At 39.1% G+C, this 19222-nt stretch overlaps 1 protein-coding gene across 11 annotated transcripts in view; it reads left to right on the forward strand.

The window, feature by feature from the left end:
- Positions 1–19222, forward strand: part of ntng1a (netrin g1a) — a 328955-nt gene that overhangs the window by 236556 nt on the left and 73177 nt on the right. For all 11 annotated transcript variants that reach the window (XM_072913453.1, XM_072913454.1, XM_061965866.2 and 8 more), the window contains exon 5: positions 11333–11359. In XM_072913453.1, coding sequence (XP_072769554.1) covers positions 11333–11359 — 27 coding nt within the window. The remainder of the gene's footprint in view (positions 1–11332; positions 11360–19222) is intronic.

The following is a 19222-nucleotide window of genomic DNA, read 5'->3' on the forward strand; positions in this document are numbered from 1 at the left end:
TTCACAATTCATCATTTGGATGGGTGGCCAAATACATTTGGCAATATATATGTATATATATATATATATATATATATATATATATATATATATATATATATATATATATATATATATATATATATATATATATACTGTATATATATATATATACTGTATATATATCACAAAAAGTACATGTAGTGTTACGGAGCTTTTTCTTTCCTGAAGGTAAAGAGTGTTGGCAGAAGATATTTTATTGGCATCATGATTTCTTTTTTCATGTTTTATTTGTTACTCTCTTTGCTCAAGTTGTGAACTCCCAGCTTTGGGACCCCCACTAACGACATGAAATCTCTTGTGGCTTCCCTGGTTTTGTATTCATATCCACTTGAGAGTACAGGGAGATTGTAGTGTGTGTGTGTGTGCATGTGTGTGTGTGTGTGTGTGTGTGTGTGTGTGTGTGTGTGTGTGTGTGTGTGTGTGTGTGTGTGTGTGTGTGTGCGTGTGTGTGTGTGCGTGTGTGTGTGCGTGCGTGCGTGCGTGCGTGTGTGTGTGTGTGTGTGTGTGTGTGTGTGTGTGTGTGTGTGTGTGTGTGTGTGTGTGTGTGTGTGTGTGTGTGTGTGTGTGTGTGTGTGTGTTAGTTAGTCAGCAACAACCATATTTAGAACAAGAGTGCTTAATCATCTGAAAGCGAACATGCTCGAATACATGGGTGTCAAACTCTGGCCCGCGGGCCAAATTTGAAGTGAATGCAACGCATACTTGATCAACAGTGATACAGGTCACACTGAGGGTGCCAGTATAAAAACCTTTCACATTGTTAGAAATATGCGCCACACTGTGAATCCATACCAAACAAGAATGACAAACACATTTCAGGAGAACACCCGCACAGTAACACAACATAAACACAACAGAACAAATACCCAGAAGCCTTTGCAGCACTAACTCTTCCGGGACGCTACAATATACACCCCGCTACCTCCAAACACCCCCCCCCCCCCCCCCCCCCCCACACACACACACATCTTGTAGCGTCAGAGGTTCCAGGTGTTGTGCCGGATAATGCACCCCCCCCCCGCGTAGAATGCACCCCCTGACGGGAGTGTTATATCAACTAAAGCCCACACTTAAAGTTTCCACGTGCAAGATTGAATCTATTTGAAAAAGTTATTTCATAAGAAGCCAAAAGTGCAAAAACAATAATGTTCATGTTGGAGGAGTTGTGAATGAATGAAATATGAAATCCGTGCTGCAGTCTGCAGGTGTACCTAATGTTGTGGCCCAGCAGCGGCGGGGTTTGGAGGTAGCAGGGGTGTATATTGTTGCGTCCCGGAAGAGTTAGTGCTGCAAAGGATTCTGGGTATTTGTTCTGTTGTGTTATGTTGTGTTACGGTGCGGATGTTCTCCCAAAATGTGTTTGTCATTCTTGTTTGGTGTGGATTCACAGTGTGGTGTATATTTCTAACAATGTTAAAGTTGCTTATAGTGTCACTCTCAGTGTAAACTGTATCGCTGTTGATCAAGTATGCGTTGCATTTACGTGTGTGCGTACAGGAGCCGCTCATATCTTGTGACTGGGCGGGCACGTTGTTACAACAGCTCGTAGAGGACGTTAAAAGCAGTGCCTGTAATGCACGCCCCCAAGACTGTGGAATACGAGAAATAATGACTGATGAACACCTTCGTTCGATAATGAAGGTTGCCTCAGCTCAAAGCCTGAGCCCCGACATTAATGAACTAGCATCCAAGAAAAGATGGCAGGTATCTGGCTTGGGCACATCAGATTAGATCAGTGTGTTGCAAACTGAGCAGTTTAAAGTCCTGAATGGTTGGTTTATTTATTGTTATTTTATTTTCAAATGCATTAGCCTGTGGAAAAAGTTAATGTTGATATTTACCTCAGAAGGCTGCAAATAGAAAAGAGGCATTCAATTTGTATTTAAATTGTATTTGATATGCCATTGATATTTTTTAATTATTATTAATATTATTTGAAACTCGATTTTGCATGTCACTATAAAGTTATAAAAGCCTTGCTTGTTCAATATTCAATGCAAAACTTGTTTGGGTCCCTATTAAAAGGTTAATTTGTTCAACCTTGGCCCGCGGCTTTGTTCACTTTTAAATTTTGGCCCACTCTGTATTTGAGTTTGACACCCCTGCTCTAATATGTCAGAATATTATTAGTATTGTGTGTTACAATTGGACCAGGCAGAACTCTGCAAGGTTCAAGGTTGTCTCATATTGTTGCACATACAGCATATCTTATGTACAAAACCAGTGAAGTTGGCACATTGTGTAAATGGTAAATAAAAACAGAATACAATGATTTGCAAATCCTTTTCAACTTATATTCAATTGAATAGACCGCAAATGAATTGACACTTCATAATGCGCCACACATTTTCAATGGGAGACAGGTCTGGACTACAGGCAGGCCAGTCTAGTACCCGCACTCTTTTACTATGAAGCCACGCTGTTGTAACACGTGGATTGGTATCATCTTGCTGAAATAAGCAGGGGCGTCCATGATGACGTTGCTTGGACGGCAACATACCTCGCTCCAAAACCTGTTTGTACCTTTCAGCATTAATGGTGCCTTCACAGATGTGTAAGTTACCCATGTCTTGGGCACTAATACACCCCCATACCATCACAGATGCTGGCTTTTCAACTTTGCGCCTATAACAATCCGGATGGTTCTTTACAGTTTCCAAAAACAATTTGAAATGTGGACTCGTCAGACCACATTTTCCACTTTGCATCAGTCCATCTGAGATGAACTCGGGCCCAGCCAAGCCGGCGGCGTTTCTGGGTGTTGTTGATAAATGGCTTTCACTTTGCATTGTAGAGTTTTAACTCGCACTAACAGATGTAGCGACCAACTGTAGTTACTGACAGTGGTTTTCTGAAGTGTTCCAAATATCGATCCGATCCCGACATCTGTATTTAATATATTATTTACATTGTTTTTGTGATATTGGCCCTTTCAATGTCGAACGTTGTTACTTTAGATATTCACAGAGTGGCATCATGCTTGATGGCGTTTCAATTTCTTTTTGGGAGCCATTACCTCCCTGCTTGGCACTCAGCATCAAGGGTTGGAATTGGGGGGTTAAATCACCAAAAATGATTCCCGGGCGCGGCCACCGCTGCTGCTCACTGCTCCCCTCACCTCCCAGGGGGTGAACAAGGGGATGGGTCAAATGCAGAGGACAAATTTCACCACACCTAGTGTGTGTGTGACAATCATTTGTACTTTAACTTTAAAGAGACGTCGGAGACACTTTAGTGATCCAAAAGTTGTTTTGTTACAAGCGAGTGTCATTATACAGGACTGCAGTTCCTGGAGGAGTTCAGGTCAAGAAAATGAGACGCTCCAAACTTGGAGTAGCCAAACCATCAGTTTTATATCCCTCTTTCCTGTGTGTGTGTGTGTGTGTGTGTGTGTGTGTGTGTGTGTGTGTGTGTGTGTGTGTGTGTGTGTGTGTGTGTGTGTGTGTGTGTGTGTGTGTGTGCTAAGTCAGGAGAGCACACCCTGACCGTAAAAGGATGTGTTTGTGTGTAAGTGTCTGGAAAACAACTGCTTTAAGTCATAACTTAAATGTTGGCATTGAGTTAAGACAGGTAGTCTCTTCTCAAGGATAAGGCTATCACTTTTGCATTTCGAAGTCCCAATTAGGGCCTCTTTTCCTACGAGAAGTGATGCAATCCACCTGCGAATGTGAAATCATATTATGTGCTCAAACTGAAATGCCACTGTTGAATTATACTTGGTGGTTTGCTTTCTCTAAAATGAATAGAAACATTTACCCTATGCTAAACATATAGTCGTGGTCAAAAGTTTACATACACTTGTAAAGAACATCATGTCATGGCTGTGTTGAGTTTCCAATCATTTCTACAATTCTTTTTTTTTTTGTGATAGGAGCACATACTTGTTGGTCGCAAAAAACATTCATGAAGTTTGGTTCTTTTATGAATTTATTATGGGTCTACTGAAAATGTGCTGGGTCAAAAGTATACATACAGCAATGTTAATATTTGCTTACATGTCCCTTGGCACGTTTACCTGCAATAAGGCGCTTTTGGTAGCCATCCACAAGCTTCTGCTTGAATTTTTGACCACAAAATTGGTGCCGTTCAGCTAAATGTGTTAGTTTTCTGACATGGACTTGTTTCTTCAGCATTGTCCACACCTTTAAGTCAGGTCATTCTAAAAAACCTTCATTCTAGCCTGATTTAGCCATTCCTTTACCACTTTTTGACGTGTGTTTGGGGTCATTGTCCTGTTGGAACACCCAACTGTGCCCAAGACCCAACCTTCCAGGCTGATGATTTTAGCTTGTCCTGAAGAATTTGGAGCTAATCCTCCTTTTTCATTGTCACATTTAAAGCAGCAGTTCCATTGGCAGCAAAATACTACCACCACCATGCTTGACGGTAGGCATAGTGGTCCTGGGATTAAAGCATACTTGCCAACCTTGAGACCTCTGATTTCGGGAGATGGGGGGGTGGGGGCGTGGTCGGGGGTGGGGCGGGGCGTGGTTGGGGGCGTGGTTAAGAGGGGAGGAGTATATTGACAGCTAGAATTCACCAAGTCAAGTATTTCATACATATATATATATATATATATATATATATATATATACATCCTGAAAATATGCAAAAAAAACTGTGTTTGGATAATTGATACTTCAAACTTGCATAAATAAATATTAAGGAATATAACATAACTTGGCTTCTGAGAGCTTCAAAATGTAGTGAATAAAATGCTAAAGTTGTTGATAAACAAGCAATTATTTTAATAATTAAATATGGTCATTTTAAATGAATTATTATGATAATTTAAAATTAATTATTTCAAATATGTTTATTTTAAGCCCTGTGATGAGGTGGCGACTTGTCCAGGGTGTACGCCGCCTTCCACCCGATTGTAGCTGAGATAGGCTCCAGCGCCCCCCGCGACCCCGAAGGGAATAAGCGGTAGAAAATGGATGGATGGATGGATGTTTATTTTAATGTAAAATTCTATGGCTGGATGTAATAAGGAGTCAGAAAAAATAAAAATAAAAATACAATTAATTTTGATGTTTTTAGCAAAATATAGTAAAAACGTATTTAGTTTTTGGTTTTTTTAATTAATAAATATATTTATTTTTAGGTAAGATAAACATAATAATACAATGTATCTCTAGTCTGGATTATGTAGTTCTTGTCACCCTGTTGCATACTTGCCAACCTTGAGACCTCCGATTTCGGGAGGTGGGGGAGGGGCGTGGTTGGGGGCGTGGCTAAGAAGGGAAGGAGTATATTTACAGCTAGAATTCACCAAGTCAAGTATTTCATATATATATATATATATATAAGAAATACTTGACTTTCAGTGAATTCTAGCTATAAATATATATTTATTTTATTGTATATATATATATATATATATATATATATATATATATATATATATATATATATATATATATATATGTATATAAAATAAATACTTGAATTTCAGTGTTCATTTATTTACACATATACTACACACACAACACTCATCTACTCATTGTTGAGTTAAGGGTTGAATTGTCCATCCTTGTTCTATTCTCTGTCACTATTTTTCGAACCATGCTGAACACCCTCTCTGATGATGCATTGCTGTGTGGCACGCACAAAAGTGCTTTCATCAAATGCACCAGATGGCAGTATTGTCCTGTTTAAGAGTGTCACAACATTGCTGTTTACGGCAGACCAAAACGTGACTGCTGTTGTTGTGTGTTGTTACCACGCTGGGAGGACGTTAATGAAACTGCCTAACAATAAACCCACATAAGGAACCAAGAACTCGCCCTCGATCATTCTACAGTTATAACGTGATTGGGCAGGCACACCGTTTATATTGTGGGAAATGCGGACCTGAGTCCGCCTGAATTTCGGGAGATTTTCGGGAGATAATTTGTCCCGGGAGGTTTTCGGGAGAGGCGCTGAATTTCGGGAGTCTCCCGGAAAATCCGGGAGGGTTGGCAAGTATGCCCTGTTGTCCTCCCGTAGTGAAAAAAGGCTGTCCTCACTCAGGTCCGCATGGAGCTGGAGGGGGCGTGGCCTCCAGCTCCGGCTGAAAATCGGGAGATTTTCGGGAGAATATTTGTCCCGGGAGGTTTTCGGGAGAGGCGCTGAATTTCGGGAGTCTCCCGGAAAATTCGGGAGGGTTGGCAAGTATGGATTAAAGGCCTCACCTTTTCTCCTCCAAACATATTGCTGGGTATTGTGGCCAAACAGTTCCAGTTTTTGTTTAATCTGACCACAGAACTTTCCTCCAGAAGGTCTTATCTTTGTCCATGTGATGTCAGATGACACAAAAATTGAGCTTTTTGGCCATCTAGCTCCATTTCCCAAGTCGCTCGCCCACCACCGCACAACACTTTGTCTTTATTTTGCCTTTTTACAAAATGTTTCCAGTCTGCGACCCCGGGTTTTAGAGTCGTCGCTGTCTTGCACACATCCGTCACATCGGAATACGAACGCTAAGGGCCTTTAAAGACATACACACGTTCTTTTTTTTTTTTTTTTTTGGCGGTTCTTTAATTGCCACAGCTGCCAAATTAAAGCGCGTGCACTCTTAAGTGTGATAAAGGGTGATTAGGATTCAGATCATCCTTGCCGTTGTCCTTCCCGTCTCCTCGGTCGCATCTGCCCGCCCCCTGGGGGTCTGACATCCATTAGGCTCCGCCCACACGTGTCAGCACAGCCCCCTGCCGCTCACAGGGATCAGACAGAACACACACACACACACACACACACATGCGGGGGTCCTAATTTAGGTCTGTCTGGCCGAGATCGGAGACAGTGATTGAGTGACAGCAGTTTGAGTGTCACAATCTGCACGTGCTAATGAGTCCTTGAGCAACCCCTGGAGACATCTGCGAACGACTCGGACAGAATTCCTTCCCGTGTTTTTTCCTCCCCGCTTGCACCGCCCTCGGTGGCCAATGTGCGAGATGAGGAAGATGTGAGCGAGACAGGTTGAAGGCTCCCCCTTTTTATGTCATTTCATCTTCTCCGGTTTACATTTCTCCCGAAGAAATGATTGCTCTTCCCGGGCTGAGAGCTTGTTTGATTTTCCCGGGCGTAGGGCAGAGGGATTGTGGCGCCAGGGATCCGTTCAAACATTTTTTTTTTTTGTGTTTGTTATCATAAAATGGGTTTTTATTTTATGGAAAAAACTTTCTGCAAGTTGGGTTGTAGAAATTGTTGTCCCAGCTTAAAGGTCACAGATGCTCACTTTTAGCGGGTGCTATTTCTTTGATTAAATTATTAAGTGATCTTCAAATATTAGACTGCGTTTTTTTAATGAGCGTACATTACGTGACTTGAATATAAACCAAGTATTAGCGATATTGTGTCCCTATGTTTTCATCATCGAGTGGTCTGCTGTTTCCTCGCTTCCCTGCTCCCTGTAGGTTTATACTCGATCATGAATAGTCCACGATAGTCCAGGATATCACTCACCCACTACACCAATACATCATCCCACTACCATTAGGGCGCAGGTACAGAACCATCAAATTCCGGAGGGTCCGCCTCAGGAAAAGCCTTATCCCTGCAGCTATAGCATATTTGCCAACCCTCCCGGATTTTCCAGGAGACTCCCGAAATTCAGCGCCTCTCCCGAAAACCTCCCGGGACAAATTTTCTCCCGAAAATCTCCCGAAATTCAGGCGGACTCAGGTCCTCCACAATATAAAAAAGCGTACCTGCCCAATCACGTTATAACTATAGAATAATGGAGGGCGAGTTCTTGGTTTCTTATGTGGGTTTATTGTTAGGCAGTTTCATTAACGTCCTCCCAGCGTGGCAACAACACACAACAACAGCAGTCACTTTTTTGTATACCGTAAAGCAGTTTGTCTGCCGTAAACAGCAATGTTGTGACACTCTTAAACAGGACAATACTGCCATCTAGTGCATTTGATGAAAGCACTTTTGTGCGTGCCACACAGCAATGCATCATCAGAGAGGGTGTTCAGCATGGTTCGAAAAATAGTGACAGAGAATAGAACAAGGATGGACAATTCAACCCTTAACTCAACAATGAGTAGATGAGTGTTATGTGTGTATATGTGTAAATAAATGAACACTGAAATTCAAGTATTTATTATATATATATATATATATATATATATATATATATATATATATATATATATATATATATATATATATATATATATATATAATAAAAAAATAAATAAAATAAAATACAAAAAAATAAAAATATATATATATATATATATATATATATATATATATATATATATATATATATATAATTTAAAAAAATATATATATATAGCTAGAATTCACTGAACGTCAAGTATTTCTTATATATATATATATATATATATATATATATATATATATATATATATATATATTTATATGAAATACTTGACTTGGTGAATTCTAGCTGTAAATATACTCCTCCCCTTTTAGCCACGCCCCCAACCACGCCCCCGTCCCACCCCGACCACGCCCACCCCCTCCCCCCACCTCCCGAAATCGGAGGTCTCAAGGTTGGCAAGTATGAGCTATAGCCGCCCTTAACAGCAGGCCCGGCCGACCTGTCTGACAAGCCTGTAAATGTGTTGGTCATGTATGATGTCTTTTAGTTATTGTTATAGTGTAATGTCTATTGTTTAATGTACGGCAGTGAAAATGGATTTCCCCAACAGGGACCAAAAAATCTAAATCATGCATTTCACCTGGAAAGAAGAAGTCTGAGTAGGTATTCCAACAAGTTGGTACATTTTGACAGGCATACCTGTACGTTTCAACGTGTTCGGACGGTCAGCAATACAAATATTCAACACTTCGTCCGTTCAGCATTATCCTTTTATAATTTCATAGTTGTTGGATGACTTAAAAGGGAACTGCACTGGTCGTTCACAATCATTATTAGAGACATGACAACGGATGGACTTTTTTAAATTGCAGTCAAAAATATTAAATAAAACATTTTTAAAAAGTGAATGGTAGCTCCACTATTTCGCCCATAAAGTCAGATAAATAACCATTCAAAAAGCACCAACAATACCCAATTTACATTTCGTGACTTGAATATTAACCAAGTATTAGCGATAATGTTATTATAAGTGCTAACGCAGACAAACTCTTTAAAGCGTGTGTCCCTATGTTTACATCATCGAGTGGTCTGCTGTTTCCTCACTTCCCTGCTCCCTGTAAGTTTATTCTAGATCAGGGGTCGGCAACCCGCGGCTCCGGAGCCGCATGCGGCTCTTTGATCACTCTGATGCGGCTCAGCTGCATACTTGCCGATCCTCCCGATTTTCCCGGGACATTTCCGGATTTCGGTGCCTCTCGCAGAAAACTCCCGGGATTAATATTCTCCGATATTCACCCTAATAATAATAATAAGGGCGTGCCACGACGGTACAGCATTTGGCGCCCTCCACAATCTGTACAAACAGCGTGCCCGCCCATCCTTTTGTTGTATGCATCTTCTACTTGCACACGTAAGTGACAGCAAGGCATATTTGCTCAACAGCCACACAGGTTACACTGACGGTGGCCATATAAAACAACTTTAAGACTCTTACTAATAATGCGCCACACTTTGAACCAAAACCAAACAAGAATGACAAACACATTTCGGGAGAACATCTGCACCTTAACACAACATAAACACAACAGAACAAATACCCAGAATCCCATGCAGCCCTGACTCTTCCGGGCTGCATTATACACCCCTGCGACCACCAAACCCCGCCCCCACCCTACGTGAGCAAGCAGAAGCCCCATACAATGTGTGGCTGGGCCGGCACGCTGGTTGTAGTGGGCGCTAAATACTTTACCATCACGGCACGTTTGAGAGAATAGTTGCCCTGAAATTCGTAGTTTGCCGGAAAAATCGGGAGGGTTGACAAGTATGACGCTGTCAAGCGTCATTCATATAAAACTCGCGGGCCGCCCTAACATTCAATTTTCATATCAAGGTGTGGGCCGCGTGTCTGAGACCCTTGGTTTATACATAGCACAAAGCAAAAAAAAGACTTTGTATGCAGTGTTATATCATTTTAAATTTCAAAAGATTTTTGTGGCTCCCATTGTTTTTTTTAATTTGTGAAACTGGTCAAAATGGCTCTTTGAGGGGTTAAAGTTGTCGACCCCTGTTCTAGATCATAAACCATGCATCTCACCTGGACAGAAGATGTCTGAGTAGGTATTCCGACAAGTTGGTTCACAATGACAGGCAGGGAATTGTCCGTCATACGTGTACGTTGCAACATGTTTGGATGGTCAGCAATACAATTATTAGATGACTTAAAAGGGAACTGCACTATATTGGGGAATTTTGCCTACCTTTCACAATCATTATGAGAGACATGACAACGGATGGACTTTTTTAAAATTGCATTCTAAATATTAAATAAACGTTAAGTGAATGGGAGCTCCACTATTTCGCCTATAAAATCCGATGAATAACCATTCAAAAATCACCATTTACATTTCATGACTTGAATGTTAGCCAAGTATTAGTGATATTATTATAAGTGCTAACGCAGACATCATCGAGTGGTCTGCTGTTTCCTCGCTTCCCTGCTCCCTGTAAGTTTTTACTATATATATACACAACTTAGACGCACACATTATTGTGGAGCGACCACCTATCTGCCCTCAGGAACATGAATCACCATAAAATTATATAAAAATGATATTCATCTTAAACAATGCACAGGGAACTTACATTTTTACTTGTATATAAAACATATTGTTTGTTCACCTGCTGCTGTTTTAATTAGCAACTGACTTCCAATCTTCCGACGTGTGTTTTTTTTTTGTTTCACAATGTATTCCAACGAAGCACATAAGTTCTTAAACCCGTCCCCGATTCACACGCCACGTTGATGACGAGCACGAATCATACATGACCTCGTCAGCCAACCAGCTCCCGGGGTGAAAGGGATGCGGTCGCCACGGGGACCGTGAGACACACTAAATTATCCACTCAGCCGCCGTCTGGCACAGAGGACGGCGGCGGGATGAGACACGTCCTCTTCGGCTTCAGAGGCGGCCCTCGTCTGTCCGTCGTGCCGTTTGATACGTTGTTGGTGACGGGCATGAAAATTCCCTCTCATGTGCTTTGGACCAAAAAAACTGAGAGGCGTCTTTTTCCAACTTGTATTGTTTCTGACCCTATTGCGTCCGCAGGGATTACTTTTTAAATGATGTTTCTATTTGGGTGAGGGGGCGGGTAGCATCCTGTCATTATTTTTGTATCAATAATGTGCCGTTTGATTGACACTCTTCCTATTCTCTTCCTCTCTTGCAGGTGTCCCTAATAACATTGGTCCAGTTAGTAAGTAATCTATTACAAAGGAACTGTTTGAATGCTTGATGCTTCACCCTTTCACCACATATCCCCCGACTTTGTGCCAAGTGTTCATTTCTGACGAGCCGTAAGTCTCGGGTCCAATTCTGAACCCTTCGCGTGAATTTTCATAACCTTTTCCAAGATTGTTTTTATTTGCCATACTTTGGTTTTTTTATAAAATTAGATTTTCAGGCAGTTGGTTAAATGTCCACTACAGTAGACTATGAAACTAAGATTGAGCGAACACTAAAGGGGTCCGGATCGGGTCACGGTCTGATATCAACAACAACAACAAAAAAACACATATCGAATGATAATAATAATAATAATAATATTAATAAAAATAGATTTTTTTTTTGTAAAAAGCACTTTACATTGAGTAAACAACCTCAAAGTGTATAAACAAATAAAATAAAATATAATAAAAAAAGATAATAAAAAATAGATAAAAATAAAAACTAGAACAGCCAAATAGCTAGAACTAGTATGCATATATCTAAAAAAAAAAAAAGTCTTTTTTAAAAAGAAGGGTTTTTAAGCCTTTTTTAAAAGCATCCACAGTCTGTGGTGCCCTCAGGTGGTCAGGGAGAGGGTTCCACAGACTGGGAGCGGCGGAGCAGAAAGCCCGGTCCCCCATTATTCGTAGCTTTGTCCTCGGAGGTTGGAGGAGGTGTCGTGTGGAGGATTTGGGGGTGAGGAAGAGGGTGGGCATTTCCATGGAGGCATGATATCAGCTTGCATCTAAAATCTGCGATACAGGCTTGTTTACTTGCGCAAAGCGAGTTAACGTCAGAATGTCCTCCAATAAGCACGCTTGTTTTTCCACTTGTCGTTTACAAAAGGTAAACATGGTAAGCTGTCGGCTACTAGGAGCTCGCGGCTATGCGAAAACTAAGCGCACTATAGCACACAAGCTAGACATACGTAATAACAGAGCCAGCAAGGCCTTCTCTGCTGGCCTAACATGCAGTCGTGGTCAAAAGTGTACATACACTTGTAAAGAACATGATGTCATGGCTGTCTTGAGTTTACAATATTTTCTACAACTCTTATATTTTTTTTGTGATAGAGTGATTGGTCACAAAAAACATTCATGAAGTTTTTTTGAGTACTCCTCTTGACAAAATTGCTGCAGTTCAGCTAAATGTGTTGTGCAATAGGACACCAATCTGTACTGAGTGAAAAACATGTTTCCAGTTTATTTGGGTAAGCACTCCATTTATGTCGAATTAGCTTGGCTTCAAATTCCACATTTTGCAGCATCAAGTCACTCTCACCTCACTCCCCCGGCTTCCGTCTGCTCCAACGTCTCGCTCTTCCTCCGTGCTCGCTTCTGGAAGCAGGAGGTCCTCCTCCGTATATTCAGCTTCAAAAAGATAAAATTGTGAATCCTTCATTGTCCAAAAATATTTGACTATGTTGGCTTTTAACAAGTCTGCCATGATAAGAAAACATTTGCAATGTGATTTATCAATTCTAGAACTGTTTTTGCGTCTATAGCACGTTAAGCGCAAATGGTTGACGATGGAGAGAAAATGCTTGTATGTGTGTGTCAACGTATTTGGACTGACAGAAGTAAACATATCGGACATATATGTTGGCATATCCACTAATGCTAACGACGCCAGCTTGATTACATTGCGAGAGCACGCAAAAAAATGCACGAAAACACTCCCACAGACCTCACACATGGGACGCTTCAGTACGTATGAATTGTTTTAGTTATATTGTAAAACTTGCAAACGTTGCTTGTATTGACGAATGAAGAATCCATATGAGTAGAAACGCTATGGACGGGTTTACTTATTAGCTAAGCAGATAGGTTGAACGAAAGGTTGAACGAAATATGCTCGAAAATATTCCCACAGACATCACACATGGTACGCTTTAGTAAGTATGAATTGTTTTAGTTATATTGTAAAACTTACAAACGTTGCTTGTTTTGATGAATGAAGAATCCATATGAATAGAAACACTATGGACGGGTTTACTTATTAGCTAAGCAGACTCGACATTACCACGGTGACGTTTTGGTGAATTTACAAAACTGAAACAATAGAAAAATAATGCCATTGTATGTTAATACTAACACAGACATCTGTAAACGTGTTAACATATCCACTAATGCTAACGATGCTAGCTTGATTACATTGCGATAGCACGCACAAATATGCACGAAAACACTCCCAAAGACATCACACATGGGACGCTTTAGCAAGTATGAATTGTTTTAGTTATATTGTAAAACTTACAAACGTCGCTTGTATTGATGAATGAAGAATCCATGTGAGTAGAAACGTTATGGACGGGTTTACTTATTAGCTAAGCAGATAGGTTGAACGAAATATGCACAAAAATACTCCCACAGACATCACACATGGGACGCTTTAGTAAGTATGAATAGTTTTAGTTATATTGTAAAACTTACAAACGTCGCTTGTATTGATGAATGAAGAATCCATATGAGTAGAAACACAATGGACGGGTTTACTTATTAGCTAAGCAGACTCAGTATTACCACGGTGACGTTTTGGTGAATTTACAAAACTGAATTAATACAAAATGAATGCCGTTGTATGTTAATAGTAACACAGACACTTGTAAACGTGTTAACATATCCACTAATGCTAACGATGCTAGTTTGATTACATTGCGATAGCATGCACGAATATGCACGAAAATACTCCCAAAGACATCACACATGGTACGCTTTAGTAAGTATGAATTGTCTTAGATATATTGTAAAACTTACAAACGTTGCTTGTATTGACGAATGAAGAATCCATATGAGTAGAAACGCTATGGACGGGTTTACTTATTAGCTAAGCAGACTCTGTACTACCACGGTGACGTTTTGGTGAATTTACAAAACTGAAACAATAGCAAAATAATGCCATTGTATGTTAATACTAACGCAGATACTTGTAAACGTGTTAACATATCTACTAATGCTAACGATGCTAGCTTGATTACATTGCGATAGCACGCACAAATATGCACGAAAACACTCCCAAAGACATCGCACATAGGACGCTTTAGTGAGTATGAATTGTTTTAGTTATATTGTAAAACTTACAAACGACGCTTGTATTGATGAATGAAGAATCCATATGAATAGAAACGCTATGGACGGGTTTACTTATTAGCTAAGCAGATAGGTTGAACGAAAGGTTGAACGAAATATGCTCGAAAATATTCCCACAGACATCACACATGGAACACTTTAGTAAGTATGAATTGTTTTAGTTATATTGTAAAACTTACAAACGTTGCTTGTATTGATGAATGAAGAATCCATATGAGTAGAAACACTATGGACGGGTTTACTTATTAGCTAAGCAGACTCGACATTACCACGGTGACGTTTTGGTGAATTTACAAAACTGAAACAATAGAAAAATAATGCCATTGTATGTTAATACTAACACAGACACCTGTAAACGTGTTAACATATCCACTAATGCTAACGATGCTAGCTTGATTACATTGCGATAGCACGCACAAATATGCACGAAAACACTCCCAAAGACATCACACATGGGACGCTTTCGTAAGTATGAATTGTTTTAGTTATATTGTAAAACTTACAAACGTCGCTTGTATTGATGAATGAAGAATCCATGTGAGTAGAAACGTTATGGACGGGTTTACTTATTAGCTAAGCAGATAGGTTAAACGAAATATGCACAAAAATACTCCCACAGACATCACACATGGGACGCTTTAGTAAGTATGAATAGTTTTAGTTATATTGTAAAACTTACAAACGTCGCTTGTATTGATGAATGAAGAATCCATATGAGTAGAAACACTATGGACGGGTTTACTTATTAGCTAAGCAGACTCAGTATTACCACGGTGACGTTTTGGTGAATTTACAAAACTGAATTAATACAAAATGAATGCCGTTGTATGTTAATACTAACACAGACACTTGTAAACGTGTTAACATATCCACTAATGCTAACGATGCTAGTTTGATTACATTGCGTTAGCATGCACGAATATGCACGAAAATACTCCCAAAGACATCACACATGGTACGCTTTAGTAAGTATGAATTGTTTTAGTTATATTGTAAAACTTACAAACGTTGCTTGTATTGACGAATGAAGAATCCATATGAATAGAAACGCTATGGACGGGTTTACTTATTAGCTAAGCAGACTCGGTACTACCACGGTGACGTTTTGGTGAATTTACAAAACTGAAACAATAGAAAAATAATGCCATTGTATGTTAATACTAACGCAGATACTTGTAAACGTGTTAACATATCTACTAAAGCTAACGATGCTAGCTTGATTACATTGCGATAGCACGCACAAATATGCACGAAAACACTCCCAAAGACATCGCACATAGGACGCTTTAGTGAGTATGAATTGTTTTAGTTATATTGTAAAACTTACAAACGTCGCTTGTATTGATGAATGAAGAATCCATATGAATAGAAACGCTATGGACGGGTTTACTTATTAGCTAAGCAGATAGGTTGAACGAAAGGTTGAACGAAATATGCACAAAAATACTCCCACAGACATCACACATGGGACGCTTTAGTAAGTATGAATAGTTTTAGTTATATTGTAAAACTTACAAACGTTGCTTGTATTGACGAATGAAGAATCCATATGAGTAGAAACACTATGGACGGGTTTACTTATTAGCTAAGCAGACTCAGTATTACCACGGTGACGTTTTGGTGAATTTACAAAACTGAAACAATAGAAAAATAATGCCATTGTATGTTAATACTAACACAGACACTTGTAAACGTGTTAACATATCTACTAATGCTAACGATGCTAGCTTGATTACATTGCAATAGCACGCACAAATATGCACGAAAACACTCCCAAAGACATCGCACATAGGACGTTTAGTGAGTATGAATTGTTTTAGTTATATTGTAAAACTTACAAACGACGCTTGTATTGATGAATGAAGAATCCATATGAGTAGAAACGCTATGGACAGGTTTACTTATTAGCTAAGCAGATAGGTTGAACGAAAGGTTGAACGAAATATGCTCGAAAATATTCCCACAGACATCAAACATGGGACGCTTTAGTAAGTATGAATAGTTTTAGTTATATTGTAAAACTTACAGACGTTGCTTGTATTGATGAATGAAGAATCCATGTGAGTAGAAACGCTATGGACGGGTTTACTTATTTGCTAAGCAGATAGGTTGAACGAAATATGCTCAAAAATACTCCCACAGACATCACACATGGGACGCTTTAGTAAGTATGAATTGTTTTAGTTATATTGTAAAACTTACAAACGTCGCTTGTATTGATGAATGAAGAATCCATATGAGTAGAAACACAATGGACGGGTTTACTTATTAGCTAAGCAGACTCAGTATTACCACGGTGACGTTTTGGTGAATTTACAAAACTGAATTAATACAAAATGAATGCCGTTGTATGTTAATACTAACACAGACACTTGTAAACGTGTTAACATATCCACTAATGCTAACGATGCTAGTTTGATTACATTGCGTTAGCATGCACGAATATGCACGAAAATACTCCCAAAGACATCACACATGGTACGCTTTAGTAAGTATGAATTGTTTTAGTTATATTGTAAAACTTACAAACGTTGCTTGTATTGACGAATGAAGAATCCATATGAATAGAAACGCTATGGACGGGTTTACTTATTAGCTAAGCAGACTCGGTACTACCACGGTGACGTTTTGGTGAATTTACAAAACTGAAACAATAGAAAAATAATGCCATTGTATGTTAATACTAACGCAGATACTTGTAAACGTGTTAACATATCTACTAAAGCTAACGATGCTAGCTTGATTACATTGCGATAGCACGCATAAATATGCACGAAAACACTCCCAAAGACATCGCACATAGGACGCTTTAGTGAGTATGAATTGTTTTAGTTATATTGTAAAACTTACAAACGTCGCTTGTATTGATGAATGAAGAATCCATATGAATAGAAACGCTATGGACGGGTTTACTTATTAGCTAAGCAGATAGGTTGAACGAAAGGTTGAACGAAATATGCACAAAAATACTCCCACAGACATCACACATGGGACGCTTTAGTAAGTATGAATAGTTTTAGTTATATTGTAAAACTTACAAACGTTGCTTGTATTGACGAATGAAGAATCCATATGAGTAGAAACACTATGGACGGGTTTACTTATTAGCTAAGCAGACTCAGTATTACCACGGTGACGTTTTGGTGAATTTACAAAACTGAAACAATAGAAAAATAATGCCATTGTATGTTAATACTAACACAGACACTTGTAAACGTGTTAACATATCTACTAATGCTAACGATGCTAGCTTGATTACATTGCAATAGCACGCACAAATATGCACGAAAACACTCCCAAAGACATCGCACATAGGACGTTTAGTGAGTATGAATTGTTTTAGTTATATTGTAAAACTTACAAACGACGCTTGTATTGATGAATGAAGAATCCATATGAGTAGAAACGCTATGGACAGGTTTACTTATTAGCTAAGCAGATAGGTTGAACGAAAGGTTGAACGAAATATGCTCGAAAATATTCCCACAGACATCAAACATGGGACGCTTTAGTAAGTATGAATAGTTTTAGTTATATTGTAAAACTTACAGACGTTGCTTGTATTGATGAATGAAGAATCCATGTGAGTAGAAACGCTATGGACGGGTTTACTTATTTGCTAAGCAGATAGGTTGAACGAAATATGCTCAAAAATACTCCCACAGACATCACACATGGGACGCTTTAGTAAGTATGAATTGTTTTAGTTATATTGTAAAACTTACAAACGTTTATTGTATTGACGAATGAAGAACCCATGTGAGTAGAAACGTTATGGACGTGTTTACTTATTAGCTAAGCAGACTCGATATTACCACGGTGACGTTTTGGTGAATTTACAAAACTGAAACAATAAAAAAATAATGCCATTGTATGTTAATACTAACACAGACACTTGGAAAGGTGTTTGCATATCCACTAATGCTAATGACGCTAGCTTGATTACATTGCCATAGCACGCACAAATGTGCACGAAAACACTCCCACAGACATCACACATGGGACGCTTTAGTAAGTATGAATTGTTTTAGTTATATTGTAAAACTTACAAACGTTGCTTGTATTGATGAATGAAGAATCCATATGAGTAGAAACGCTATGGACGGGTTTACTTATTAGCTAAGCAGATAGGTTGAATGAAAGGTTGAACGAAATATGCACAAAAATACTCCCACAGACATCACACATGGGACACTTTAGTAAGTATGAATTGTTTTAGTTATATTGTAAAACTTACAAATGTCGCTTGTATTGATGAATGAAGAATCCATGTGAGTAGAAACGTTATGGACGGGTTTACTTATTAGCTAAGCAGATAGGTTGAAGGAAGTATGCACAAAAATACTCCCACAGACATCACACATGGGACGCTTTAGTAAGTATGAATTGTTTTAGTTATATTGTAAAACTTACAAACGTTGCTTGTATTGACAAATGAAGATTCCATAAGAGTAGAAACGCTATGGACGGGTAACCGCAATGCCATTTTATAATGTTTAGCTGCCGGAGAACATGTCTGCTTGACAGTGTTTTAAAAAATGTTTTTGGTAGATATATTTCATTCTTTATTCATAGCATTCTTGGGTAAATATGAACAAAAAAATCACATGGGTTTCCTTTGAATTGCAGCGCACGCTTTTCATCAGGTATTTTACAGCCCTCACTCGACGTTTTTCATTACCTCCCGCACATACATTAAAAATAAATAGCATCCCCGACGTTATTGAAGTTTCTGAAAAGTAAGGTCACGTCAAGGTTATTTT

The sequence above is a fragment of the Nerophis lumbriciformis genome, linkage group LG07 (assembly GCF_033978685.3).
Source record: "Nerophis lumbriciformis linkage group LG07, RoL_Nlum_v2.1, whole genome shotgun sequence".
In the NCBI taxonomy this organism is placed as follows: Eukaryota; Metazoa; Chordata; class Actinopteri; order Syngnathiformes; family Syngnathidae; genus Nerophis; species Nerophis lumbriciformis.